Genomic DNA, 27,938 nt, shown 5'->3' on the forward strand with positions numbered 1-27,938 from the left:
TCCTAAGTCATAAAGTTGTATTTACGACTATTTGGCGATATCCTGAAAAAAAAAATCCTCAGAACGGCATAAAATATATTGTTAGTTGAGTGCGCATTTCTTTTATGGGACCATACAGACTTTTATATCCAGCATTAGGATGTTATCTGTTAAGTGGAGTATTTTTGCAAACACTAGCTTTATCTTTGGCAAGCGACAGTCATTCAATCATTCATTCATATAATCACGTCTACATCCCTTGCGGGTAAACAAAGCCAGCAGACTTGAAAAGACGGACAGGCCACGTTAATCTGTTACGCTTAATGATAGAATTGAGATTCAAATAGGTTACTAGCCCATCGCCTAAATGAAGAATCTCAAGTTTATAAGCCTATCACTTAGTCGCCTTTTACGACATCCAATTCTTGTTTTTAAATGTTGGTCTTTTAAAATATTGTTTTCCATTTTATTGTTTGTCGGCCCAAAATAACGTATTCAGTGAAAGTTAACGCAAACCAGGCCACACGACCGCATAAAGTACAATGGTCTTAATATAACTTAATACCTTATAATATGAACTTTTACAAAATAATAGAAGGTGAATCACCGATAATCAAAAAGCAGCCTTATTGCCTTCGCCTGGATTTTAAACTGCCCCAACGTAATCACCATATAAGTTGTTTATTTTTAATTTCTTACCGTTTTAATTAGTTATAAGCAAAGCCGTGGACAATAGCTAGGATAATATTAGTATTATACTTCTTACGTACATACCTAACAAATAATAAATTTTCTAGTCTATATCACTTGTGTCTATTATGTATAATATAGTCACGTCTATATCACTTGCGGGGTAGACAGAGCTAACAGTCTTAAAAACTGAAAGGCCACGTTCACCTGTTTGGCTTGGCCAGGTTGCTAGCCCATCGCCTTATGATGAATCCCAAATTTATAAGAATATAGATATTATTTTTTGCAAACAAAATACAAGCTAACATATTGTTAACATTCGAGGTATAAAAAATAATGAGCTTAAAGTATTTATTTCTGTCTACATACATATTGTTTGAGAAAAACAATTTCTACGATAAGTATTCCATGAAAAGAGGATTATTTTTTGTTATGGATTCGAACCCTAGTACTTTGTCCTGAAAATATATATATGTATCATTCAATTATTTTTCATCTAGCCTCAAGAATTAGCAGTTTCGTAACAATTCCACTTGTTCTTGAATGATGATGAATCCGTTTATCCAAGTACAAAGTATCCTCAATATTTAATTCAATTGTTTTTCGTTTAGATACACGAATTAAACAGCTCTTTCTTGTTACTTTCTATTACGTCGACTTTTTAGGCGTCTGTTACGCAATAATTGACACAACTATTGAGACTAAGCCTGTTTTTTTTTAAGTTTTACGGCCACAGAAACAAGCACTTGCTCTGGTTAATTTTTTTTTTTAATTTTCTATCCGAATAATAAGGAATGAGCTGGGTATGTTTTGTAACTAACCGATGCTCTTACGGTGAGGGAAAACATTGTGAGGAAATCTGCACATTCAGGCAATTATTAGTGTAACCATATGATCCAATACAGGTTAGGTTCCTCTGCAAAGATTACGGATGTCAGATAGGGGTCAAATCATGGTCATGAGCTCACCCCGAGCTCCTATCCAGAGTGGTGAGGATGCAGAAGAAGAGCTGGGGTAGGGGGAGTATGGGGTAAAAGGGTATGTTTTATAAAATGTTTTATGAGTTTTGTTTTTTTTTGTCAATTAGAGAGTACAAGGAGGTTGCAGGTTCAATTCCCGATCAGGGCAAGATCGATAAAATTCAGCTTGATGAATCCAAAAATGCTTCTTTACCGTATGCAGCGATCGTTTGCAAATAGGAGAAGATATTATGTACATTCGTCTAATCACGCCTTTTCAACTGACCTGAATATTAGCTCGATAGCTATATACATATGTATCAGCTGTCCCGGCAAACGTTGTTTTGCATTTTGTAGGTAAGAAAGTTATAGATGTTGGCCGATTCTCAGACCTACTCAATATGCTCACAAAATCTAATGGTCAAACCGTTTCGGAGGAGTACGGGAACGAACATTGTGACACGAGAATTTTATATATAAGAATATATCAATCTGTGTGCCGTGTGGTTCCCGGCACCAATACAAAAAGAATAGGACGACTCCATTTCTTTCCCATGGATGTCGTAAAAGGCGACTAAAGGATAGGCTTACAAACCTGGGATTCTTTTTTAGGCGATGGGCTAGCAACCTGACTCTGTCTTCCCCGAACGGGACATAGACGTGACCATATGTATGTATGTATGTATATCAATCTGTGGGTGTAACATTTATCTTTTATTAACAAAGGCCTAACCTTAGTCTGTCTAACCTGCCGTATCAGGCTTAAGGCACTACAAACTTTTTCCCTAGTCTCAAGGCGAGGTCATTGACACCGTTACGTAGGTCGGCATCGGATAGCTGACTGGTGGTAACACCATTTAAAAACCAAACGTTTTGAAGTCATTGTTAAAGAAATTATTCAAAAATTGCAACTTTGATTCCAATTTTATACTGGTCATAATAATAAAAGAATTTTAATTGAAAATAATACAAAAAGAATAGGACCACTCCATCTCTTTTCCATGGATGTCGTAAAAGGCGACCAAGGGATAGGCTTACAAACTTGGTATTTCTTTTTTAGGCGATGGGCTAGCAACCTGTCATGTATGTATCATTTGAATCTCAATTCTATCGTTAAGTCAAAGCTAAACGTGGCCGATCAGTCTTTTCAAGACTGTTGGCTCTGTCTACCCTACAAGGGATATAGACGTAACCATATGCATGTATGTATGTTCAATTGAAAATCTGTTGGTAAGAAAGATGAGTTCTAAATGTTTAACTTTATCACTGCCTTTATGACTGCCTCTGTGGCACTGCGCTTGTCTGTGATACCGGAGCTTCCAGGTTCGAATCCCGGCCAAATCGAGAATAGAACTTTGTCTGATGGTACTTTCTCCGATTGTCATTTGCTTACTTTTCTCAAAAATCTTTTAAAGAAGTAAAACAAGAGTAGTAAGAACAATTTAATAATTTAGGTATTTTTCTACAATGCTCACAGGGATGGAAAATGCTCTCAAAATGGCAAGAAGGGCGAACGGAGGGGTTTTAGTGGGTAGGCTGGTATACTAGCTGCCAGGAGTCCCACACTCTCCCGGGTGAAGACCGGACAACCCCCCGGGTTGTCCGTAAAAAGGATTTCCCCTTCGATAACAAAAAAAAAAAGGATGGAAAACCGTGGTTAAAACATGCGTTGACATTAATATTCACCAGTTGCGTGATGCATTCGCGCAGTGAGCTATGAAAGAGACGCAATCGAGTTGCATAGAAATGCATCATAGATTCATGGAAAATGTCCCGGTCGCGTGCGAGATTTCGCGGTGAAAGGAACATCACATCACAGCGTCATTCTATTAGTTCAATCTTACAGATGCTTTTTTATGGCGAGGAAGGAATTTTTTCTACAATTCACATATGTATCTTCCCTGAAAGTAAGTATCCTGCTCTGTCTACCCCGTAAGGGATAAAAACGTGACTATATGCATGTTTGTATGTATGTACATATCTACTCATATTATATATAGGAACAAGGGTGACTAACTCACCCTTGTTCCATCATCAACGCCCTGCCTAAACTATAGAAGCTACAAACTTGAAATTTGGATATCAGCTTATGTTACCACGTAGTGCTCAGATACGGATCATAACAAGGGTTATAACATATAAACACGTCTATATCCTTTGCGGTGTAGACAGAGCCAGCAGTCTTGTAAAGACTGATAGGCCTCGTTCAGCTAGGGACAGTCTTATAAACTTGGGATTCTTCTTTAAGGCGACAGGCTAGCAACCTGTCACTATTTGAATCTCAATTCTATCATCAAGCCAAACAGCTGAACGTGGCCTATCCGTCTTTTAAGACTGTTGGCTCTGTCTGCCCCGCAAGGGATATAGGCGTGATTATATGTATGTACCAATAAATACACTTGTTATTCAAAGACGTCATTACACCAACAAGGCCCTGGCGTTACTATCAGCAAAAGGCAAGAGACATTAACTATAGTGTTCTTCATTAGATAGTCAGGAATGGCATGTAAGGAGATAAAGACGCTTGTTAGTTGCGTTTTTAATGTAAGAGATACCCCACAATGGTACCAATGGAAGGACTTCAACATACTTTACCGATAACATGTTAAACTTCAAAAAAATATAATGTAGGTGCCGTGTGGTTCCCGGCACTAATAAAAATAAATAAAAGGACCACTCCACCCCGTTCCAATGGATGTCGTAAAAGGCGACAAGAGATAGGCTTGTAAACTTCGGATTCTCATTTAAGACGATGGGCTACCAACCTGTCTGTCCTGTCCTGTTTTTAGACTGTTGGCTCTGTCTACCCATCAAGGAATATATACGTGATCCGTTTTTATCGCGTGAAAATCTATCGGGAACGATAACTATAAACTACTAGCTGTGCCCGCGACTTCGTCCGCGTGGAATAGTTATTTTTGGTATCATTGAAGCCCTCAAGGATGAACAATTTTCCCCGTTTTTTTCACATATTCCATTTTTTCTTTGCTCCTTATAGTTGCAGCGTGATGTTATATAGCCTAAAGCCGTCCTCGATAAATGGTCTATTCAACGTAAAAAGAATTTTTCAATTCGAACCAGTAGTTCCTGACGTGAACAGGGACAGCGATAGTATTTCGCGCGTTAGAAACGGCTTCGGTATGGTAGTTGAACTGGTGACATTCTAAAATAGTTTAGTAATTAAAACCTAGAAAAAAAAAGCTGCCATTCCAGCCAGCCCAAGGTAAAAAAAAATACCAACCTCTCTCAGCATAGTAACCAAAAGGTAGGTAAGCTAGTGTTGCTCCCCGTCCGAGTGATTGCACATGTAAGGTTCTCTATCTATTAGCATAAAATTTTGTGTCTTAATTTTTCATGGCATACCTCTGTTTAGCCTAATAATTGTTACGCATAATATTATTTGGCATAACTTTTAGGCATATTAACCTAACCTAACCTAAACTATATTTATGCCTATTGAAATAGTATGCCAAAACCAATTATGCCAAAAAACTATTATGACAAAAAATAGTATGCGTAACTCGTTATGCCAAACTAAAATAGTACAAAAAAAATTAGTCGAATGAAAGTGATCCCCACGTGTAATCGGCCATTTCTCAGTAAAATTAAAGGTGCAATTCTAAAATAGTAATTAAACCTAGAAACAAAAAGCTGCCATTCCAGCCAGCCCTAGGTAAAAAAAAATATCAGCCTCAAACAGCATAGAAACTAAAAGGTATTATAGGTAAGCTAGTGTTGTCGCCCATCCGAGTAATCACGTGTAATCGGCGATTTCTCAGTAAAACTAAAGCCAGTAATGCGTTACGCACGCTTCCTGCCTGATTCACTAGCACTCTAATTTGTCTTTTTATAACTCTATACTTTTTTTTATTTCAGAGAATCGGTAAACAACGAATAAATGGCCACCTTCGTCTGTTTCAACAGCGGCGGTATGTAATTCAGATTTTTTTTTCAATTTAATTTTTTTAAATTATTTAGACAAAGATACATACATACAATCACGTCTATATGCCTTGCGGGGTAGACAGTGCGAACAGTCTTGTAAAGACTGATAGGTAACGTTCAGCTTTTTGGCTTAATGATAGAATTGAGATTCAAAATATGGCAATGGCGCAAAAACTACTGAACTGATGATATTTGGTATGTAGGTAGCTGAAGACCCAGAATAACATATAGTCTACTTTTTATCCCGGAATTCCCACGGGATTGATTCCACGCGGACGAAGTCGCGGGCGGCCGCTAGTTTACTAATAAAGTACCTACACATCCCCACAAACTTTCACATTTATAATAAAGATTTTCCATATTAGTTCTTTAGAGCTTTCCCGTGAGAAGAGATGCTTTGAAATTACACTTATTATCACGGTTTCGTCTCTTACTACGTCAACATCTCAATCTAATCACGTTTATATTGCTTGCGTGGTAGACAGAACTAACAGTGTCGAAAAGAACAATATGCGATGTTCAGCTATTTGGCTTTATAATAGAATTGAGATAAAAAGTGACAGGTTACTAATCGCCTAAAAAGAAGTATCCGAAGCCTTAGTAGCCTTTTACGATATCCACGGGAAAGAGATGGGAGTGGCCCCATTCGTTTTTTTCTATTGGTGCCGGGGAACCACACGGCACAAATAAATTAAACAACTAATATTATAAACGCTAAAGTAAGTTTGTTAGTTGGTTCCTCACGCGTTATCTACTGAACCAATTTTGCGCATATATAATTGAGAGTCTGGAGAGGGACGTCTTTTCAAAACTTTAGTTCCCGTCAGATTTGCTAGAAATCTGTACTTATTCTCTTTTAAGGTGGGGCTAAATTCGTGCGTGTATTTGGCGCTAAATTAGCGCGGACGAAACTCTGCATTAGCCAATATTCACAAGACTCAATGTCCACCTTCAGCTGGATGGCTTAATGATGGATGCTTTAACCCGAAAACAAAAGTGTGGTAAAAGCAGAAATTCCTCAAAAAATACTCCTTGAACCGGGCAAGGCTTACTCGATGACTCGGCCAAGTGGACTCGAAACATCAAAGTGAAATGGAAATTGCGGACAGTAATACTTACATACTTGCTTTGGTATCAAAAAATGGTTAGTAGGTATCAAAAATGTAAGACAGTTAAAAAAAAGTCTATGGTAGTACTAAAAACAAATCACGCCTCTTTCCCGGAGGGGCGTAGGTAGAAACTACATCTTTCCACGCACAATTTCTGCATACTTCTTTCGCATCATTCACATCCGTTCACCGATTTCGGGAATTGAAAAAAAACTAAAAATAGAGATTAAAATAATATATATGACATTGTTTCGAGACCATTGGCACTATCTTCCCCGTTACGGGTAAAAACGTAAAAAAATCCGTTACAGTTTTCAAGGTTTGCTATATAATCTTGGTAAAACGTCTCAATAAAAAAAAATCGTACCTTCAAGCGTATAATCATACAACAACCGTTTTTAGTAAATGACTAATATTCCAATAATGGATTCCACACGACAGTTCTACGCGAAGACAATGATTACCTAATAAAAACGTGGAAAATACCGTGTCATACAACACTTAGTCAAAGCCGCTTCCATCTCGAAAAACAAGGGGGTAATGAACCTGCCGTCTTAGTGCAGTGGTAAAATGGTTGCCGCTGATTCATAATATTAATATTGATTTCGGGTTCCATATGGTTTAAATTGAAATAAGGTAAAATTAAAAAAAAAAATAATATTAATAATTCTTTGTAATTTATCAGTTTATGTTTTCATTTTATTTATTAAAAAAAAACATAGATTACTAGATTCAGTCGTGACCACCACTAGGCCAGAACTATAGAGAATTAGCTAAAACTTTGGTGGAGCTACCTCAATGTCAAGGTTTTCGATTATTCCCGTAATTGTATAATTTTGTCGAATCAATAACGACAGAAATGCTAATACATAATTCTTTTTTACATTAGGGCTACCTGAAACAATATGACTTGTCCCGTATATATATTTATTAATCTTTACTAATATTATAAAGCTGAAGAGTTTGTTTGTTTGAACGCGCTAATCTCAGGAACTACTGGTTCGAATTGAAAAAATATTTTTGTGTTGAATAGACCATTTATCGAGGAAGTTTTTAGGCTATATTACATCACGCTGCAACGCTCAATGATGCCCAAAATAACTATTCCACGCGGACAGAGTCGCGGGCACAGCTAGTCTATGTACATATCGAGGTCGTAAGAAAAACGATACGTATACGACGGATTCACGACTTATTGCTTGGTAGAAGGGCGCCGGCGGCAGATTGGCTGGCAAGTATCACATGCCTTCAACTCGTGTTTATTTCTCATACATATCATCACGTCTATATCCCTTGCGGGGTAGACAGAGCCAACAGTCTTGAAAAGACTGCAAGGCCACGTTCAGCTATTTGGCTTAATGATAGAATTGAGATTCAAATAGTGACAGGTTGCTAACCTGTCGCCTAAAAAAGAATCCCAAGTTTGTAAGCCTATCCCTTAGTCGCCTTTTACGACATCCATGGGAAAGAGATAGAGTGGTCCTATTCTTCTTTTTATTGGTGCCGGGAACCACACGGCACATCATTTATTTCTCATCACCTTACTATATCGTTCTCGTCTGCTATTTAAGTAAAAAATATTAAAAAAATATACTTCTTCCTCTTGTTTTTAGCTCTGGTTACAACATCACCTGCCTGGAGATTAGGTTATTGATTTTACACGAAGCGAGTACCATCTGACCTCCGCTTCTTTAGCAGGGGAACCTAATGATCATGTTTACATACATACATACTGGTCACGTCTATATCCCTTGCGGGGTAGACAGAGCCAACAGTCTCGAATAGACTGAATGGCCACGTTCAGCTATTTGGCTTAATGATAGAATTGAGATTCAAATAGTGACAGGTTGCTAGATCCATCGCCTAAAAAAGCATCCCAAGTTTATAAGCCTATCCCTTAGTCGCCTTTTACGACATCCATGGGAAAGAGATGGAGTGGTCCTATTCTTTTTTGTATTGGTGCCGGGAACCACACGGCACGGCATGGTTACACATCGAGTTACCTGTATGTGCAAGTTATATAACAGGTTACAATGCTAGATTGTCTATTATATATTTTATACTAGATTGCGATACCCTCGCGATGTCAAAAAGAGTAAAAAAAATGGTAATTATGTTAATACAAGCTTTTAACCGCAGCTCACCCGCGCGAATTTAGCGCCACTTACAAAGGACTACATGTTTTTTTTTAAATACCGCGGAAACTATACTTTTTACCGAGCTGAAAGGTACCCTATGTCCTTCTCTGTACCCCATACTATATATAAAGTAAATTGGTTCAGCGGTTTAGCTGTCAAGACGTAACAAACAAACAAACAAACTCACTTTCGCATTTATAATATTGGTATGGACTCCATAACGCGTGCCTATAGTCGTCAGGTGATATTTAATGCTCCTTACGTAATGCGGCTGAGATCATCTTTACGTAAAACTATTTTCTTTAATGTTTCTTAGTACTAGTCGCGAGATAACGGCGACTCTCATAACACCTTACGTGCATTTTGTTTACAATGGTGAATTGAACTATTTTTAACAGACATCTAAAACGAGGAAGATACTCAAGTCGACCGGTTTTTTTAAGTCTTTTTTTAGGACGTTGATCGACACGCTTTTATACATATTCCTAGTAATCTTATTAGTAAGTTTATTGGGAAGATACAAACTTTCGCATTTATAATTTTCTTACAGATTTAACTACCTTGGTCGTAATGTAAACTCTACAATGAATGACAATCAAATAATACCTTCATTCCTACAACCATCCAAAGTCATACGCGAGTTATTAATTACAGAAAACACAACAAAACAATTTATAACCAAATGAAAATGAATGAAATCAATACATCCGTTGTTGTTATTTATAAATGGGTTCTATTATAATTCTAGTCATGAGCCGGTAATGATTGCACACGTGGCAATGATGCTATGTTTATTTTAACATACAAAACCTAGACTTTACTGAATACTAGGTACATTGAGTACATAATTAACTTTATATAGAGGTATCCTTTGACGCAGATTCGTTGATATTTTCCCTGGGAACGTCGACGTACAAATTCTATGTTATTAAATTAAGTCGCGCATAGAAAATTGTTAGGAATAAAATATTCTATTTCCAGAATCAGTCGTATGATTTTTTTCCACTTTTTTATAAATTTATTGCAAATTTATATGTTGCATAGTAGTATTTGTATTATATTTTTAATCGCCCTTTGGTTTAAGTGAGTCTTTTGAAAACGGTTTCATATTGCAAATAGCATGTTCTTCAAGAATGATAATTCGTAAGCTGTGCCAATGAATTCTCTTTGAAATGAAAAATGTACCCATTTGTAATATATTGTGACTTAATAAAAATAAACTATAAACGATAACAACAAGATGTAGAATACACATTTCTAAGTATTCTAAGTTTGGATAGCTGTGTAGTTGACGTTGTTAAAGAAAATGCTGCAGTGCAGTTCGTTACCGCTTCTTCTAAACTTAACTTAGTTTTAAGTAATTTATTTGACGTAAACCAATGTTGTGAAACCAAAAGATATGACAATTATTAAGTGTCACAATAATTAATAAAAGTTTTGAATTTGAATAAAAAATTTAATAAACATATAACATTCATAAAATAAAGAATGATTTATATATTGTACAATATCACAATATCTATGAAGCACCTAGGTAATTAAAATTACTGAGTGCACAATAGGCACGAGCCGTGGCGCAATAATTTCTTTGCAATTATTTTTGCAGTGAAAAAAAAAATACGAGCAATGATTTATGGCGCGTAATACTGACACATAATGTGGGCAGAAAATCTACATAAGTGGTTATGCTGCTGGATACGAGTGATAATTTTGATTTATTGAAAAATAACTTTTTGCGTGGTTGTATTTGTAATTGCAGAAGTCGCGGATGCTTCGCGCGTTTTTGCCTACGAGACTCTTAAAGTGAGTTTGATTTTACTCCCTTCTTTATATGTTCCCGGTTGTACTTTCCACTGTAACGGCGTGGGGCCCTGGGTTCGCCCGCTAGTTTGGTGACGTCACAAAATCTAATCTCAGGTAATAATTACCGGTAATTTCAATTGATTAGAATAGTGCCGTGTGGTTCCCGGCACCAATAGGAAAAAGAATAGGACCACTCCATCTCTTTACCGTGGATGTCGTTAAATGCGACTAAGGGATAGGCTTATAAACTTGTGATTCTTCCTTTAGGCGACAGGCTAGCAATTTGTGACTATTTGAATCTCAATTCCATCATTAATCAGCCGAACGTGGCCTATAAGTATTTTTAAGACTGTCGGCTCTGTCTACCCCGCAAGGGATATAAACGTGATTATATGTATGTATGTAGAATAGATTTACCTACTTAAAGATAACATTTCGTTCCGAAAAGAGGATCTTACACTCAAACACAGCACTCGAAGTTATCGCAATAAAGCCTTGATTAGGTACTTTAATGGACTGATTTCAATGCGTTTTCTAGAACTAGCACTAGACGTACTATAATGCTGTATAACAGTAAAAAAATAAACTACGTAGTCGGCTATTACGAAAGTATAATTCGAAGTTTATTACCGCTTTCTACGCGTCAAATTTACGTTCAAATTAAGTGTGCACCTCGGCATTACAAGGCGGCACACTAAATTGAAATTCAGCAAGGCAGCCGCGGAACAAAGGCACGAAAACCACAAGTTCATCATTTTGACACACAATTTCCTCATAGGGGTGAAACTTAAAAGGAATATATTTTCATGCGTTCACAGATAAATCCGGCGCGGGAACTGTTTTATCACATTTATGGTACTGTCCATCAATCACGCGCGTCTATACGTCTATAGGCAGGCTGCGTCCCGGATATATCCAGGAACCTTAGCAGGCTTCAGGATGTAGCGCGCTTCGCTATCTCGCTATTTACTCGAGGAAGCCAATATTGGGCCTCAATTTGTTTTGTATTATGTGGGTTTTGCTCAGATACAGTTTGAATTCCCGCGTCGCCGTAGGCTCAATGTCTGGAGCACCTTTTCAGTCAAACCCTTGTGGAAATAAATTATTTCATGGAAAGGTATACCTAAACGGCAAAACTCATTCATATAATAACGTCTATATCCCTTGCGGGGTAGACAAAGCCAGCAGTTTTGAAAGACAAAGTTTTAGGTATATTTTAAGCGATGGGCTAGCAACCTATCACTATTTGAATCTCAGTTTTGCCTGGCTCTGAATCGACATTAAAGTCCCTTTTTTACTGTACGATTCAATATAAAAGGCGAATCTGTGAATTGTTTCCGACTTCCTCATCAAGGAAAAATCGTATTTTATTTAATCCTCAATCGTTTTTGCGTTTATCGTTAAATTTTAACGTGATTCACACCGCATTATTTAGCCTAAAGTTTAAAATTAGACCGTGTACATACGCTTACGTATTATTCGACGTTCATTGGATCGTAAAAGCGAAGTGGCTTAGCGAGGCACCACGTGCAACGTGGAAACGCTTAAAAACACATACATACATACATATAATCACGTCTATATCCCTTGTGGGTTAGACAGAGCCAACAGTCTTTTAAAGACTGATAGGCCACGTTCAGCTATTTGGCTTTAAGATAGAATTGAGACTCAAATAGTGACAGGTTGCCAGCCCATCGCCTAAAAGTAGATTCCCAAGTTTCTAAGCTATCCCTTAGTCGCCTTTTACGACATCCATGGGAAAGGGACGGAGTGCTCCTATTATTTTTTCTATTGATGCCGGGAACCACACGGCATCTCTTCTCTATCTTAATAATAGGTTTACTTATTGTGTAATTATAAATTATTAACCAGTGCCCTTATATATAACCTGAGCTTATTTTTCTTACATTTTTTTATTTCCACTTACATTAATTTAATGAGTTATGAATGTGGATGAAGCAAAGGAAGTATGCAGGGATCGTGGCAAGTGGAAAGAGGTAGTCTCTGCCTACCCCTCCGGGAAAGAGGCGTGATTTTATGTATGTATGTATGTACTAATTTAAATAAAGGTGTTTATGCAAAACTCAGTTGTAATCTTACATAACGGTCACACGCAGGTACTTTCGATTTTGATAACAGTCCATCATAATAGGCTATTTGACTGTATTAAAAATATACATTTCTTTTATGTCATCAGTCTTAATATTATTTTTTTGGAGCGATTTGTAATAACGCGAGATAAAAATATTGCATTATTTAAACAAAATCCGTCTCAGAAAATTAGGTTTTTATATGCAGCTGTCACGTGACTAAAAACGATGGCTATTTCTATTATGACGTCAATTATCCATAAACAGACTGTGGATCGTACCGTTCCTTAGTGTTCGCTATTATTTTTCAAGATTTTATAAGTGTTTGATCGCTCAGGATTACTCAGATAACATAGGTATTTAATAATGGTAACCAATTCCGCGAAAGCTGACAGTCGAAACCTACCAAAAGTGGACGCAATAATGGTTGGAAGAAGTAATCTGGATTGTCTTCTTCAAAGACAATCCAGATTTCTATGCTGCCGAACTGAGGAATGTGAAAACATCAATGTAAGTATATCTTGGTAACCACTGATCTTAGATCATGATCTGAAACCACTTCTTGCGAATATTCAAATCCATCGGCATAGAAAAAAACAGTTTCGTAGGAGATTTTATTGTTGTATTAGTGCATTCAGGCACTGCACAACATTTATAGGAACTCATTTTAATAATTTTCACACATATGACGTGGCACAAGTTAAATAAAACAAGAGAAAATCAAAACTATTCGAAACACCAACAAGCTTTGTATGATATTTACACGAAATTTACGTCACTGCATGCCATGGCCGCCATATTGCTAAAAGTCGCGTTTTGGCGGCATATTTGAATATTTCATTTTCTTTTTCGATTTTTTAATAAAATAGCTGTAATAAAGGCAGAAAAGTATTTTTGTAGGGCTCCTTATAAATAAATAAATACCCTAAGATAGTTTTTAGAACTTTGTCAAATAGCCTATTGACCTTTGGCAATGACCGATTGCAAATTCGCGATATCAATCATCACGTGGATCGCCATGCGTTATCTTTATGTCCTTTCTTTAATAAATACAAACAGAAATCTTTCGATAGATAAAAACTATACAGACTATTTTACCTGTTTTTGTATGTAAATATATATTTTTGTTTTTGTATTGTAGGTAAAATAGTGCCGGGAACCACACGGCAATAGAAAAAATAATGTGTCGTATTCATGGAAAAAGGATGGCGTGCTCCTAGGCGAAAGGCGATTAAGGGACAGGCTTGTCAACTTGAGATTATCCTTTTAGGCGATGTGCTAGCAACCTGTTTCTATTTGAATCTGAACTCTATCACTAAGCCAAACAGCTGAACGTGGCTTATCAGTCTTTTCAAGACAGTTGACTCTGTCTACCCTGCAAGGGATATAGACGTGACTATATGTATGTATGTATAAATATACCTGCCTACATCTATTGTATTAGTTTCTTTAGTAGGAGCTCTAATAAATTTACTCACACACGGTTAGCTTATGTCAGAACCTACCTAATGTCGAAAGTTTTGCAGTGTTGGATCGTATGATTAAAAAAATTCTCTGAGTTATGACAGTATTTTGTTAGTTAGATATTTTTGTTTGATAGAATTAACTTCCGAGGTGTTCTAGTGACTTTGAGATCTAGTGATGCCATGATTAGAAATATTGAGCTAGGTGTTGTAAGTTTGTAATGTTAGAAGCATACGGCTCCTTATAGCGGTAACTTTGGTAACTTACATCACACAAATAATACGGTTCACAACTTGTTTTAAGAATTCTTATTCTATTCCTACATTCCCTGTTTTAAAAATAGACCATCTTCGTGCTAAAATAATGTTGTTTAGTACAGTAAGCACGGCAAAAAGTTTTCAAAGTATAAATGTGAGGAAAATTACGTGAATAATTCACTTTGAAAAATTGCATAAAGCATGATAAAACAATCAGGCAGATCCTATTGACATACAAAGATAGCATCTGATTTAAGTGGCATTGAGATAATACTAGCCAGTAACAAGAGCGGCTAATTAACCTTTATTGACGCTAACTGTACATAAATGGCGAAAACATACTCAAATTGCGGCGGTAACAAGAATAACAACTCGCTCGCTAGTTCTATTCTGTCTATTCAAAGCAAATGACTAGATTGCAAATAACCAAGTGTAGTTGGCTGTTCTAGTTAGAATATGGAATATAATTATCGCTATATAGGGTGTAACTTGTTTTCTAATTTAAATTTGTATGGGTGTAACATCACACTCCTACGACTATGTCTACTACTGGGATTAGGACAACAATTAAAATTTAAATCTGCCCTTGACAAATCTTTTCATAAACTAAGATGTTTATTCGTCTTTAGTGGAACCACGAGATCTTTACCGAACAGCTGATAGTGTTATTGGGAATACGCGATGAGCGAAGGCTATTCTAGTTGGAATATAAATAATTAGCTCTGTGCAACGTCTTTTGACCTATCCAAACATAGCTTTTGTAAACATTGAAAGCGTGGGGTGCGGTGTAATGACGATTAGGAAGACCAGCTAAGTCCGTGACGCAAGCAGGCGCGCCCAGCGGCCGTGGCAGTGCCAAATGGGTTACGAGCGTCATCCTCAGTCGCCCGCACCTACCCGTGCACTCTTTCTTCTAGCCAAGGTCACTGCGCCGCGCGCATCTCACACCCGACACGCCGGCAACACAACAAATCGCAAAAACAAACGTGACACTAACCTGTTCTTTTCCAACTCGTTATGAGTCGTCCTGGAACAAAAAACATACGTTGTAGGCTCTGCACAGTTCTGAATTCACTACACTTCACTGCACTGACACTGATTTCTTTCCTCACCTGCTCCCCTGCGATTTCTTCGTCTTCGGCCGTTTCCCTCCCCGGGACTCGTCGTACGCCGGCAAACTCGACGCGTATCCGTGCTCCGCTTCTGCAACAAAAGAAACTGCCTTTCCGTCAAAATCAGCTGATTATGGCACGGCAAAAATAGACGGGAGCCATGTTGACGTGTGCGTAGAGTGCACTCAATTGACAATTCAAACAAAGAAAATCCAATTCACCTCTCTCGCGCCTTTCGATGTATTCAGCAGCTTGGAGGAGGGCAGCAATACTCATATTTATTGTATCCCGGGTAACACAGGTATTCACGAACGTCACACGACTTTATTCGATTAAAACTATAAATAAAAGTATTTATCCGCTCCGAAGTTCACGACTGCGTGTACCGATGTCAAAAACACACTAGGCGAGTCGGGACGCGCGACCGAGCAGAGCGCTTCGCGATTTGTCGGCGGCGTTCGGGCTGGGCTCGGCGGGCCAATCGCGGCGCGCCATTGCCTACAATAAAATACCTGGGTCAATCACGTGAACTTTGTGTTTCCAAACAAAACATTTTTTTTAAGTGCGGTCTGATATAGAAACAAGTTTTATTTTCGTTGAATAATTTAGAAGGGGATGCAACGGAGCTCACTTTACTAATGTTATCATATTCACAGATTTAGATGCATGAAATGTTCACGTGTAATGATACGCACATGACACCGGTAACCCTCCCACACTACGTTATTTATTTTATGATAAAGTCATGATATCGCTCCACAATATTAATAATACACTCACACCCTCTTATTGATTCAGATGAACCACAATTTCCGTAAATTCTAAGATAACTACGATGCACTGATTTGTTGAGAAAGTCGTGACGTGCATGCAAACACCATTGCTAATTTAATGCATAACAACTGTCTATAATATGAAATTTCATGGCTGTAATTAAGACATAGGTAACAATGTTATGTAATGTTAAGCGTAGCGGTTATACGTATACTCTTTGATGTATGCAGTATGAAAACATTCATAATACGCATACCACCTCTCCCCCGGAGGGGTAGGCAGAGGCCACCTCTTCCCACTTGTAACGACCCTTGCATACTAATTTCGCTACATGTCTCTCTTCGTATAAAGTCGCCGGTTCAGGGCACCCTTGACCGGACCTTTCGCTAGGAAGTCCAAAAATCAATCTTGTCCAAAATTTGCTAAGTAAAGGATAAATAAAAAATAAAAAATACATCTGTGAGACACTTTTAATGTTTAATATCTTTAAACAAGTCTTCAGGGTATCATTTAGTACTTGAAGCATGTGGATTCGGGCAAACATCACTGGTAGAAGATGCTTTCTTGGCTCCTGTGAACAAAAAAATAAAAACACGCGATTGAATTTTAATTACATACTTAAAATCACGTCTTTATCCCTTGCGGGGTAGACAGAGCCAACAGGCCACGTTCAGTTGTTTTGCTTAATGATAGAATCGCCTAAAAGAAGAATCCCATGAGTGGTTCTGTACTTTTTGTAATTAGTGCCGGGAACCACTAGGCATATTTAATTACAGTTCATTTAATATTTTTACATAAAGAGCACATTATTTTTTTTATGACACATTATTAGAATTGTTTTTATATCTTCGGCGCAGATTGTAAAAATCAATCACACATCCAGTTGCCTAAATGTGTAGATTTCATCATGACGTTTTCCATCACCGTAAGAACATCGGTTGATATTCAAACTAATGTACCTTCATAACTTGGCCGGGGTGGTATTCGAACCTGTGAGTTTTTTTGCGCCACATGCATTGTAACCGGGCACTTTAAAATAAACAAATTTTTAATTTTTTTAATTTTAATAATTTTAACTTTACCGATTCAACCACCGACATTCAGTAGCGAATATATGTACTTATTTGTTTTATTGTTTGTTAGACGGATATAGATAAGATTTTGCGATATCAGATAAAGTTTTTACATATTTCCATTAATTTATTCACAAAATATGTGACTATTCTAGTTGGTTCTAAATTTGTAGATTTTCGAAACTCACTATTATAGAGTATAGAATCGAATAGATATAATTTGCGATTTTTTTTTTACTCTGACAAAATAATAATAGAAATCTAATGGTACTTTTTTTTACAGAACTAATGCCGTTCAAACAAATCCTTGCCGATTTTTAAGTTGTTGTATACTTACGGTAAGTATTCTGACTCTCCTGTAGTACTGGCTAAATACTCTAACCATAGAGCATAGAAAAGAGCAGATCTGGTGTGGCCTGAATTCGCATGACTTTTCAGATACGTCGACACAATTCTCCAGCATCAGAGGAAATCCCAGTATGAAGTTAAAAACTAGGCACCATTCGTCCTAAAAAATATAAATTAAACATGCTAAGTGTCAGCTTTTGTGTAAGCACAAGGATTTGTTTTTTTTTTTCTGTTTAAATAAAAACAACTTTTTCTAGTGCCTTCATTAATTAAAAAAATACATACTTCGAAGGAATTTCCAAGTTTGAATTTAAAACACTCGCTCTTAATAAACATTACTGTTTCCTCAATATAAAGTATTGGCGAGTGGACAATAAAGAGCAGAGTAATTAAATTTGAGTTTTTTACACCAATTTTTATTGAAATCAAACAATTTACCGAGACAAAATGTACCTCTCTCAACTATATTCACATGAAAAATTCTATACTAAATTGCTTCATCTGGATATGAAGGGCAAATAAACAAACTCACTGTCGCATTAAAATATAGATATGAATATCAAATTACCTCTTGAGTAAGAAGACTAAAATCTGTATCTTCCAAGCTAGGAAGTGGGGGATATGAACCTTCACTGACTCTGCTGTTAAAAGTTCTGATGATGGTCTCCAATCTTGCGCAGTTGTATAAAACAAACGATGCTCCTGAAAAAACAAAATAAATAAACTTGTTATTTTTATTTTAAGAAACTATTATTTATATTGATGTCTCAAAGCTTACTTAGTCTTACAGCTGTTGGATTGGACATAAGAAAAAACTCTACCACATAAGAAAAAACGATGTTTATATATGTGTCTGTGTGTGACAATATAAGAGATGGTATTGTATAGACACAGAAGAGGCCTACATTTTACATGACACGCTTATATGTATAATGTAGGGAATATATAGTGTTGAATATATATTTTGTAATTTTGTATCAGCAATAAAGGCTAAATTAAAAATTAAAAGAAAATAAAATTGTAACACTTATTACAATATGTTACATTTTACCTTTGCTAGAGCCGGCAGACGAGGTATCAAAATTAATTTTAACAGCACTGTTTGGCCTGATCTGAAGCATCTCAAACGCAACTGCAGATTCTCCAAGGTGATTTATGAAATCTCTCCATTTTTCATCAGTTGATACCCTAACACCGTACTTATGTTGGGCTATAAGGGTCATTTCATTTTGTCTTAGCCTGAAATATGATAATAATTTTAATTATAAAAATTAAAGCCCCGTGTGGTTACCAGCACTTAAGAATTGTACCACTCCATATCTTTTCCATGGATGTTGTAAAAGGCGACTAAAGAATAGGCTAATAAACTTGAGATTCCTTTTGTAGGCAATGGGCTAGCACCTGCCACTATTTGAATCTCAATTTCATCATAACAATGTGACCTTTCAGTCTTTTCAAGACTGTTGGCTCTATCTACCTCGCAAGGAATAAAGACGTGACTATATGTATGTATGACATTTGTTTTTTCAACTGTTTTTAAAAAAATAATCTATGTCAAACTGAGTCACAGTTTGACTTAGATTATTTTTTAAATGGAAATAAAATGTAATTTTTAATAGACTGGAAATGTTGAAATAGGTAATACATAAATTAAAAATGATTTTTTGTATTTGTCCATAACATATTCCTTCATAGAAACATTTGATTACTATTATCCTTAACTTAGTAGTATTAAAAAATTATTACCTTATAAAATCATCAGCTGTTATTGTTGTCTCTTTTGAACCTGTTTTAGCATTCAACACTACTCCGCAAAGAATTATTCTAATATTATCACTTTTGCTAGAAGACTTAGTAGTCACAATAATATTTGATATCTCTGATTTACACATATTTAAGGAGCAAATATTTCGTACAACATTATGCAAGTACTTCAAACGAAGAGAGGTTAGATCTTTGTCACCACATTCTGAATCACAACACACATTTGCTGATTTCTCAGCCAGTCTTCTTGAAATTAATTCATTATATTTTAAACCCTCCGGTATACCAACACGAATGGCTATAGATCTTTCAAGATATAAGTAAATGCGGCCCTTGTCTTCCTTTGCACTTTTCACGGGTAACATCCATTTTTTGGATTCTTCTATCAATTCTGCAATATCCTTACGAAGGTAATTCATCAATGAAACATTTTCTCCAACGTCGGTCTCCAACTTAACATATTCATGCCAGGACTTTAGGGTATTAGGGAAACTAAAATCGCCATGGCTTGAAAGATTTTCAACGTGTTTTTTTACTAACAATCCTTTGGTCGTGTGACCAGTTAAATAAAAAAATATGTTTTGGGATAGTATTTGTAATGTGTTTTGCTCCATTTTAATTAATTAACACTTCTTACAATCAAAACGAAAACAAAACAAAAACAGCTGTGAGTACGTAGGCTCCATGACATACATCTGACATTGACGTTTCTGTTCTTTTTATAGTGCACACATATCACTTGTGTAATTACCTCAAAATATAAGGTTTCTAAACGTAGGACATTATACCAATTTAAAAGAAAACATCCAATAATTTTTAAGAGTTTTGACTAATGTTTGACTATTAAAACATATTGTATGACGCGGAAGACGTCACGTCACGAGACTAGATACGTAGTCTCAAATACAGTAGAGCGTCGACTATCTGAACTTATTAGGGGACGTGAGTGTTCGGAAAACCGGTATTTTCGGATAATCGAACTAATGTACCTAATATATTGATTCAGCCATACAAATTAACGTACAGGTAAATGAAAACCATATTTTTTACATTTATGAATATTTTTTTATGATAAATACGAAATAAACAAAAAAAAGTGCAGATAATATTGTAGTAAAACTACTGAAGCGCGGGCGGTGGTGGAAAGTGGAGGCATTGACACGCGCGTTATAAGGTTCGGATAAACGGTCGTTCAGTTGAGCGACGTTCGAATAATCGACGCTCCACTGTAGCTACGACCAGTTATGACTCATGAGTCTTAAATGGTGCATACGCTGGCGACACCCAAACCTACCTAAAAAGTTTATGAGTTTTAAATAAAATCTAGTTTTCTGTACGACATCCTGATAACGAGGGTGTTGACATTTGTTTATGAACTTGAACTTGTCAATGTCAAATTTAGAATTGTTTCGTGGTGAGAGGAGACACGGACACGTTCAAAATAAATTTTATTTTATTTTCTAAATTGTATCTATTTAACTAGTCAAAGAGAAAACGTGCATTTAATTGTGTAGTTATGTTTTAGTATGAAAATGGCAATATACTTGAGATGTATCGTAATAATAACGGTGACATGGCAGGTAGCGGTCGTCTCCTCTCATGATCACCTTTTGGAAGGTATTTACTGTGGGAAAACTAACTGTTATGAAGTGCTCGGTGTAACCAGAGAAGCAACCAAAAATGAGATCGCCAGGAGCTACCGTCAGCTCGCTAAAAAGCATCATCCAGACTTGCATAGAACTCCCGAGTCTAAGAAGGAAGCGGAGGAAAAATTTAAGGAAATCGCGACGGCGTACGAGATTTTGCGTGATGACGAAGAGAGAGCCGACTACGACTACATGTTGGACAATCCTCAGGAGTACTACGCTCATTACTACAGGTACTACAGACGGCGCATGGCGCCGAAGGTGGACGTTCGAATAGTCATTGCAGTCACAATAACTATAATATCCGTAATTCAGTATTACAGTGCTTGGTCGAAGTATGATACTGCTATAAAATACTTTATGACTGTCCCTAAGTATCGGAATAAAGCTTTAGAGATTGCAAAAGCAGAGATCAAAGAGCAACAAGGAAAGAAGAACAAGAAAAGTAAAGCTGAACAGAAGGAAGAGCAGGATAGAATAATCCGAAGGGTTATTGAAGAGAACATGGATATAAAGGGAGCTTACGCTAAGCCAGAGATTGTAGACATATTGTGGATTCAGTTGATCATACTGCCATATACTATTGTAGTGTACATTTATTGGTATTTACGGTGGTTCTGGAAGTTCACTCTGCTAAAACAACCATACGGCGAGGAAGAAAAAATGTATTTAATTAGGAAGTATATGAAATTAGGAAAGCATCAGTTTGATGCTTTAGAGGACAAGGAGAAACAAGAGTTCTTGGAAGAGGAATTGTGGGTAAAAGAGAACTTTAAAGCTTGGAAAGAAGTGAAAGATGAGGAGGCCAAGAAAGCTTTAGCAGAAAATAACAAATACAAACAATACCGGAGGTATATAAAACAGCATGGTGTTGGTCGAATGACTTTTGATGACTCGTGATAACTTACAGAACATTCTTATTTATTGCAAATCTTACAACAGTGACAGTTGTTAAGCCTTCTACTCAAATTGTGTACATATTTATAATTGTTATATTATGACCAAAAATATATTTTTCTGGTAACAATTCATTGTCTAGTTTATATGAGCTTGATTAATAAATTATATGAAAAATTAAGTGTTAATCATTTCTTAGGAAGAGGCTTATAATTTTAGCCTAAAATATTAAGTTCATGTAATCTAGGCAAAAGGTTAAAACAATAAAAAAAAGTTTTACACAATTAGTTACTTTATTTATTTAATCTATCTGTCAACATGTACTACAGTGATCAATATTATTCATACATTCATAATTTACAATCATCACAAATGGCAATTCGTTAAGGCATTCTAAACACCCCTGGTGCTCCATAAAACACGCATCAAGGCAAGTAACATAGATTAGCAATTACATAATATTCATTAAAAAAAAAACTTATGAAACAAATCACAGTCATCAATTTTAAAATGAAAAAAAAAAATACAAACTTTCTTATTTTACAAAAATATTGAAAACACAGATTAGCAATTACTCCATTGCATTAAAGAAAGAACTAAAGGTGATTTCACATGACACTGATAAGTGCAAACAAACAATATGAAAACTATTTGATCATAAATTGTCTTAAAAAACAAGTGAAACAATGAATACATTCAATCATGTGAGCACATCCTAAACGAAAAAATAAAAATTGAGATCGTTTTGTACAATATTCGCGATATTTAACGCGCAAATCATATGCCACAATACTAAAGCTTCCATCAATATGAGATATACAATATTTATTTTGCATTGGCAGTGCATTTCTGATAACTAGATTTGTTTTATTTAAAATACAATATTTGTATGAAACAATGGAAATGATTGAGGAATGTCAAATCCCTTGATAAACATTTCAACATCAAAAATACATATTTTCGCATTACACTTTATAATAGATATACTATATATATAGGTTTAGATAATAATATATATATTCTTTACTCAGTCATACAACTTTTAGATCTTGAATTTAATAATTTACAAGAAATCTTAAGTTACATGAGAGATGTCTGAATTAAATATACAAGTTTACACACATGTGATTGTAAAATATAATCAATACTTATTGACAATGTCTTCATTGAAAAATCCATAAAGCATTGTTATTATAGTAATTCTTTCCCCTTACTCAACATTTAGTTTTAGCTGCACATCTAGAGACTCAATTGTATTGTGTTAAACTTCCTTGATATAAATGGAGTAGTTAAAACTGTTTTCTTAATTTGATTCATATTATATATGTCTTATAAATTTGACTTGACTGTTAATTGAAGCTTTTGCCTCTCTTTCTTCCATCTTAAACTACCAAGCGATGGGAAAACCCCATTGTGGGGCAATCCGCTATTTTGTAGCCTCCTTTAGTTAGGTACCTGCTCAGAAGACTCGACGTCTTCTCCTTACAACTCTTGTATACTTCAAGCTACAGTTTTGGCACAAACTAGGCTAAGTTTGTGCCAAAACTGTAGCTTGAAGTATGCCTATGTCCAAAGTCAATATCTAAATATCAATATCCATTACTAGGCATCAATTTTAAACAAACCTGTACATCTGGCTATTTCAAATCCTTTTAACAATTTATACCCATTCAATTCTCTAAAAAAAAAATAGTAACTTCATATTGTTTTTAACTGGTACATGTGTGCTATAACAACTTTTTTCCTACAAAATATTATTTTTATATTATGTCTATATTCTTTACTCAGGTACCTACGATGCGAAACTCTTGGATCGATTCATGATATTAAGATGTGTTAAGAAATTATATCAAGATGAAAAATTCCGTTTAAAAATACCTACAAGGTTATAATGGCCTCACATACATAATACATGAAACATGTTTATTTATTTTAAATTTTGTGCAGCATTAAAATTAAAAAGCCACTTCACACAAACATGTACTTTAATATATTTTGGCAACAAATGCATAGCATCGACTCTCATATATAAAAGAAAAAATGCATATTCTGTATGAATTCCATAATGTATATATCGACCTCTGTTTTTTATTTATAGAACACATTTTATATAATTCATATTTTTTTTCTCGTTTACTTTAACTGGGACATACAAACGCTGTATTTATAGAAACGATAACTACTGATATCTACTTGTCCAATCAATATACGGGAATTCATGGCATAAATGATAAATTTAAAATTAAACAGTTTTAAGTGCTCATAGTATATTTTCTTTTTTTTCTTTTTTATTCCTTTTTTAGTCCTTGGACACTATATTCCATGCGAGCAAGTGATTCATTCTTTAACATTCATTTTCTCAATCCTTTAATTATTTATTTATCAAACATCATTCCGTACAACCCTATTGCCACCTTAATTCTACAAGTAAAGTAATATGTACGGATATCAATTCAGTCCAATTGAACTTTATTAGTAGGTATTCTATTCTTACTTTAGAGTCGGTGATTGTTTTCAGTCAATCCCTCAGCTATCGAGTTTCTAAGGATTAAATCAATAATCTATCCTAATTATTTCTTAACAGATTCATTTGTGCCCCAACTTATTGAGATGATTCGCTTGCTTTCACTTAACAAAAATATATTGTCAGGTAGTGTGTGGAAGGTCTCTTTAATCAATAGATAGGAACTTCTTAAGTTCTATCAGACAAGGAGTATTAAATTTTAACGAAAAGCGCATACTGATTTTATTTTCGCGTTAATAAAACCTTTCAGAGACTAATTTTTGTCCGATGTTAGGATGCGGACAGTTGCAGCTATATCGAATTGAAAAATTTTCCCACCTTATTTTCAATTAGGAATAACATTCTCAAATACAACCAAAAAGTAAACGCATTAGACTCGAAAAGAAAACAAATTGTGACGCTTGTATTCATTTGTTATTGTACTTCGACCACTAAATTAAAACTGTAATTGTACCTTAAAAATCAATGTCAACACTGGTAAGCTAAATCGAACTCTATTACTTTGTTCGTTTGGTAAATTACTTACTGCACGTAACAGTTTATTACTTACTTTGTGATAAAATTCACAAGACATCTTGTTCACTGATTATATTCACTCTAAATTAAACTGTAACTGATTGTACTTTATTGTACAGTCAAGTGCAAAGTCCATACTAACATACTTTTCATAGCAACTTTAATTATACATTTGCATTTGACCCTACATCATCAGTCCGGTTACATTAATATTATCAAAGCTCGGGACTAGGAATAACCTAGGCGTTTTGACGATGTTCCTGGTTTTAAATTAGCCCTACTACATATGACTCAATCCACTAAACACTCGTCTTTAAACGACTTATTTAGAGGTCACGTGATTCACTAAACACTCACTATCGTCTGTCTTCAAACAACTTTGAACTGTAACGGCTTTATTTGACGTCACACGATTCGCTAAACACTATCACTCGACTTCGTAGGTACTGGCCGCGTGTAGGTGCCCTAGCGGCGCTCGCGCGTGGCGCGCGGGCGCACCGCCAGGTGCAGGGCGCGTCCTCACACCGGCGTCTCGTGGTCTGTTTCCTCGATTCTCCCTAACCTCCATGCGTTTGGGTCTGTCGCTGTGGAAAATGTGTACGAGAAAATATTATTAAATATACATAAAAAAAAGAAAGTCCTGACCGTGTCAAGGAGGGGGTCTATTAATTCCACCTCTTTCTGTGGATGTCGTAAGAAATTGAAGAAAGTAAAAAGGCGCGCTCCGGTCTCCTGTCTCCAGAGAGGTGAGGAAGCATCACGGATGTACGCCAGGAGGAAGAAAAAAACTAGAAAGAAGAACCAAAATAATATAAGTGTAAATACTTACTTAGGAGAATTGGTAGGTCTGACTGTTATAATCTTTTGGGAATCTTTCTCACTCATATTTGCGTGATTTCAGTTGTACATTGTGAAGATACCCTACTTATTCTGCTCTAGTTTTTGTTAAGGTGATAAATAAAATGTCGCTTCCACCAATAATGGTAGTAGCAGCTTAAAAGTGGTAAAAAAAAGTTTTCCCAAATAATCCTTATTTTATACTATGTAATTTGGTTTTGGAATTTCGAAAAATAAAAATTTCTGATTAGCAAGCTGAAAGCTATTATTAAGTTAAACTTATCTCAACCTAAGCTCAGTGTCGGTGGTAGCCTGCTTGAATTGTGTAAGCGAACATTTCAATAATTTAAAAGTATTTTTAATGAAAAATAACCCATTATGTCTTTATACATTTGCAAAGTGCAAAGTGGGATATCATTTTCTAAAAAGCAAATATTTTGTGACCTGTGAAACAATAGAAACGTGGTAACAATTTACAAAACTCATCGTCCCTTCCTTAACATTGATAAATTTCGCACAAAATAACGTGATTTTCGTGAAAAATCCTTAGAGTTTTTGATTGAATTTTGGTGCGATTTTGAGTGAAAATTTATAGATTGATAACAAAATATTACCTTTGTACGTTGCTCTTCCAAACATGCTATGGGAATTTGGAATTTAAGGACAGGACGATAAGGATGTTAGTTATATAATTCTTATAATTTTTTATGAACTACGATTACATAAAAGGTAACTAGAATATCAATTAAAGCACACTTTTACAGGAATAATGAATATATGCTATATAAACTATGTGTTCTAAAATTTTACTTCAAAATTAACGTATCAACTATAATGGCAGTGATAAAAAATGTACAGTACACCCAACAAAAGAATAACTAACTCAATTACAATCCAAACTCCATCCAAATTTAAATTTTAGTTAGTTTTATAATTCAGGTGGCGTTTAAAAAGTTTTAGTCACTATGCTTGCTATAGTCACTAGCGACTCTTTATATTGGTTGTTTTTATTTACAATTCAAGAAAGTGATAGCATATATTCACGTTATAATAAATTGTTAGAGGTATACCAAACATGCAAAATAGCACATATAGACTAGCAAGTTAGAAGGGTCACTAGTTATAATATTATGAGGGATATTCTTGAGAAATTATGAATTTGACACTATCCATACCTAGTAACCCCAGATTTATGATACATGCGATGAATAAATAGGTAAAATAATACTTATAAAACATATAATATCACATTATATTTATAAAAATATGTCATGGTTGACAGGAGAGAATGATGTTAATATTTAAAGCAAAAATATTATATGCTATATAATGATCTAAAGCTTTACAATATATGTATGTACTATCAGCAACTATGTTTTAGATTTACTGTCATAATAATTATTACATAAACATTACTGTTAGCTATACAGAATTTTAAAACTCACTACAGATATACATCACAAGCAATACAAAAAGATTACCTTACATCCCATGTACATAAATGGATATCAACATTTTATGTTTATTATAAAATAGATTTGCAATTCAGGTGTTAATTTTTGTGGGTACTTCACTTTCATTGGAGTAATTGCAATCTTATATTTGGTCAATGATTATTTTTTTTAAATTTAGTCTCTAGTTTTAGAAAACACCAGGTGTAAACCTGAAATATTAATTTAAGTTCAACTTGGTATTTCAATTTGAAAAGCGGCTCGATATAAACTCACATTCAATTCGCCTTTGAAGTCAAAAACGGTTTTATTAAAAAAAAAACTGAACAAAAGAACAAGATCATAAGATGGCTATACTCCAAATGAAAGTACCAGGACAACATGAGAACGGAGAAGGACTATGTTTAAATTAGGAATGCAGGTAGTTTTGGGAGCGGGAGTGGTGGGGATGTCAGTCGTCGCCGAGCAGAAGCGCGGGGCGGGCGCCTCGCAGCAGCGGCGCTTGCTCTCCTGCACCGGCACACACATCAACCACGGAACACAAAACACATCAATTTATGCT

At 35.5% G+C, this 27,938-nt stretch overlaps 4 protein-coding genes across 7 annotated transcripts in view; 1 reads left to right on the top strand and 3 right to left on the bottom strand.

The window, feature by feature from the left end:
* Nucleotides 1–15,964, bottom strand: part of LOC132902013 (max dimerization protein 1-like) — a 319,202-nt gene extending 303,238 nt beyond the window's left edge. For 2 of the 3 annotated variants that reach the window (XR_009656978.1, XM_060945573.1), the window contains exons 1-3: nt 15,768–15,963; nt 15,547–15,652; nt 15,432–15,461 (exon numbers count right to left, since the gene is read on the bottom strand). Coding sequence is in view for 2 of the 3 variants with exons in the window: in XM_060945573.1 (XP_060801556.1) it covers nt 15,432–15,461; nt 15,547–15,652; nt 15,768–15,822 (191 nt within the window). In the remaining variant the exon portion in view is untranslated. Of the gene's footprint in view, nt 1–15,431; nt 15,462–15,546; nt 15,653–15,767 lie in introns of all 3 variants that reach the window. The other variant, XM_060945574.1, reaches the window with a different exon arrangement.
* LOC106135340 (uncharacterized) lies at nt 15,949–20,747 on the bottom strand. Its single transcript, XM_060945634.1, has 8 exons — nt 20,692–20,747; nt 19,488–20,200; nt 18,793–18,980; nt 18,310–18,443; nt 17,731–17,901; nt 16,776–16,891; nt 16,577–16,706; nt 15,949–16,044 (listed from the first exon to the last, which is right to left on the bottom strand). Exons 2-8 carry the CDS (start codon nt 20,117–20,119, stop codon nt 15,949–15,951), a joined length of 1,467 nt encoding a protein of 488 aa, XP_060801617.1. The 5' UTR covers nt 20,120–20,200; nt 20,692–20,747.
* Nucleotides 20,748–20,889: 142 nt separating this feature from the next.
* On the top strand, nt 20,890–22,345 carry LOC106136807 (dnaJ homolog subfamily C member 25 homolog). The gene has a single exon (XM_013337462.2). It carries the CDS (start codon nt 21,032–21,034, stop codon nt 22,049–22,051), a length of 1,020 nt encoding a protein of 339 aa, XP_013192916.1. The 5' UTR covers nt 20,890–21,031; the 3' UTR covers nt 22,052–22,345.
* The window catches only part of LOC106136796 (blood vessel epicardial substance), a 37,407-nt gene continuing 31,802 nt past the window's right edge, over nt 22,334–27,938 (bottom strand). Inside the window, exons 6-7 of one of the 2 annotated variants that reach the window (XR_001228664.2) lie at nt 26,540–27,886; nt 22,334–25,672 (exon numbers count right to left, since the gene is read on the bottom strand). Coding sequence is in view for 1 of the 2 variants with exons in the window: in XM_013337446.2 (XP_013192900.2) it covers nt 25,608–25,672 (65 nt within the window). In the remaining variant the exon portion in view is untranslated. The remainder of the gene's footprint in view (nt 25,673–26,539; nt 27,887–27,938) is intronic. The other variant, XM_013337446.2, reaches the window with a different exon arrangement.

This window comes from Amyelois transitella, chromosome 8 (genome assembly GCF_032362555.1).
Source record: "Amyelois transitella isolate CPQ chromosome 8, ilAmyTran1.1, whole genome shotgun sequence".
Taxonomy (NCBI): Eukaryota; Metazoa; Arthropoda; class Insecta; order Lepidoptera; family Pyralidae; genus Amyelois; species Amyelois transitella.

Coding starts and splice junctions, on each gene's coding strand:
- LOC106135340 (XM_060945634.1), bottom strand. CDS start 20,119: ATGGAGCAAAACACATTACAAATACTATCCCAAAACATATTTTTTTAT. Junction 18,981..19,487: donor ACAGCTGATGATTTTATAAG/GTAATAATTTTT, acceptor ATCATATTTCAG/GCTAAGACAAAATGAAATGA. Junction 17,902..18,309: donor TTAGTCTTCTTACTCAAGAG/GTAATTTGATAT, acceptor TATATTTTTTAG/GACGAATGGTGCCTAGTTTT.
- LOC106136807 (XM_013337462.2), top strand. CDS start 21,032: ATGAAAATGGCAATATACTTGAGATGTATCGTAATAATAACGGTGACA.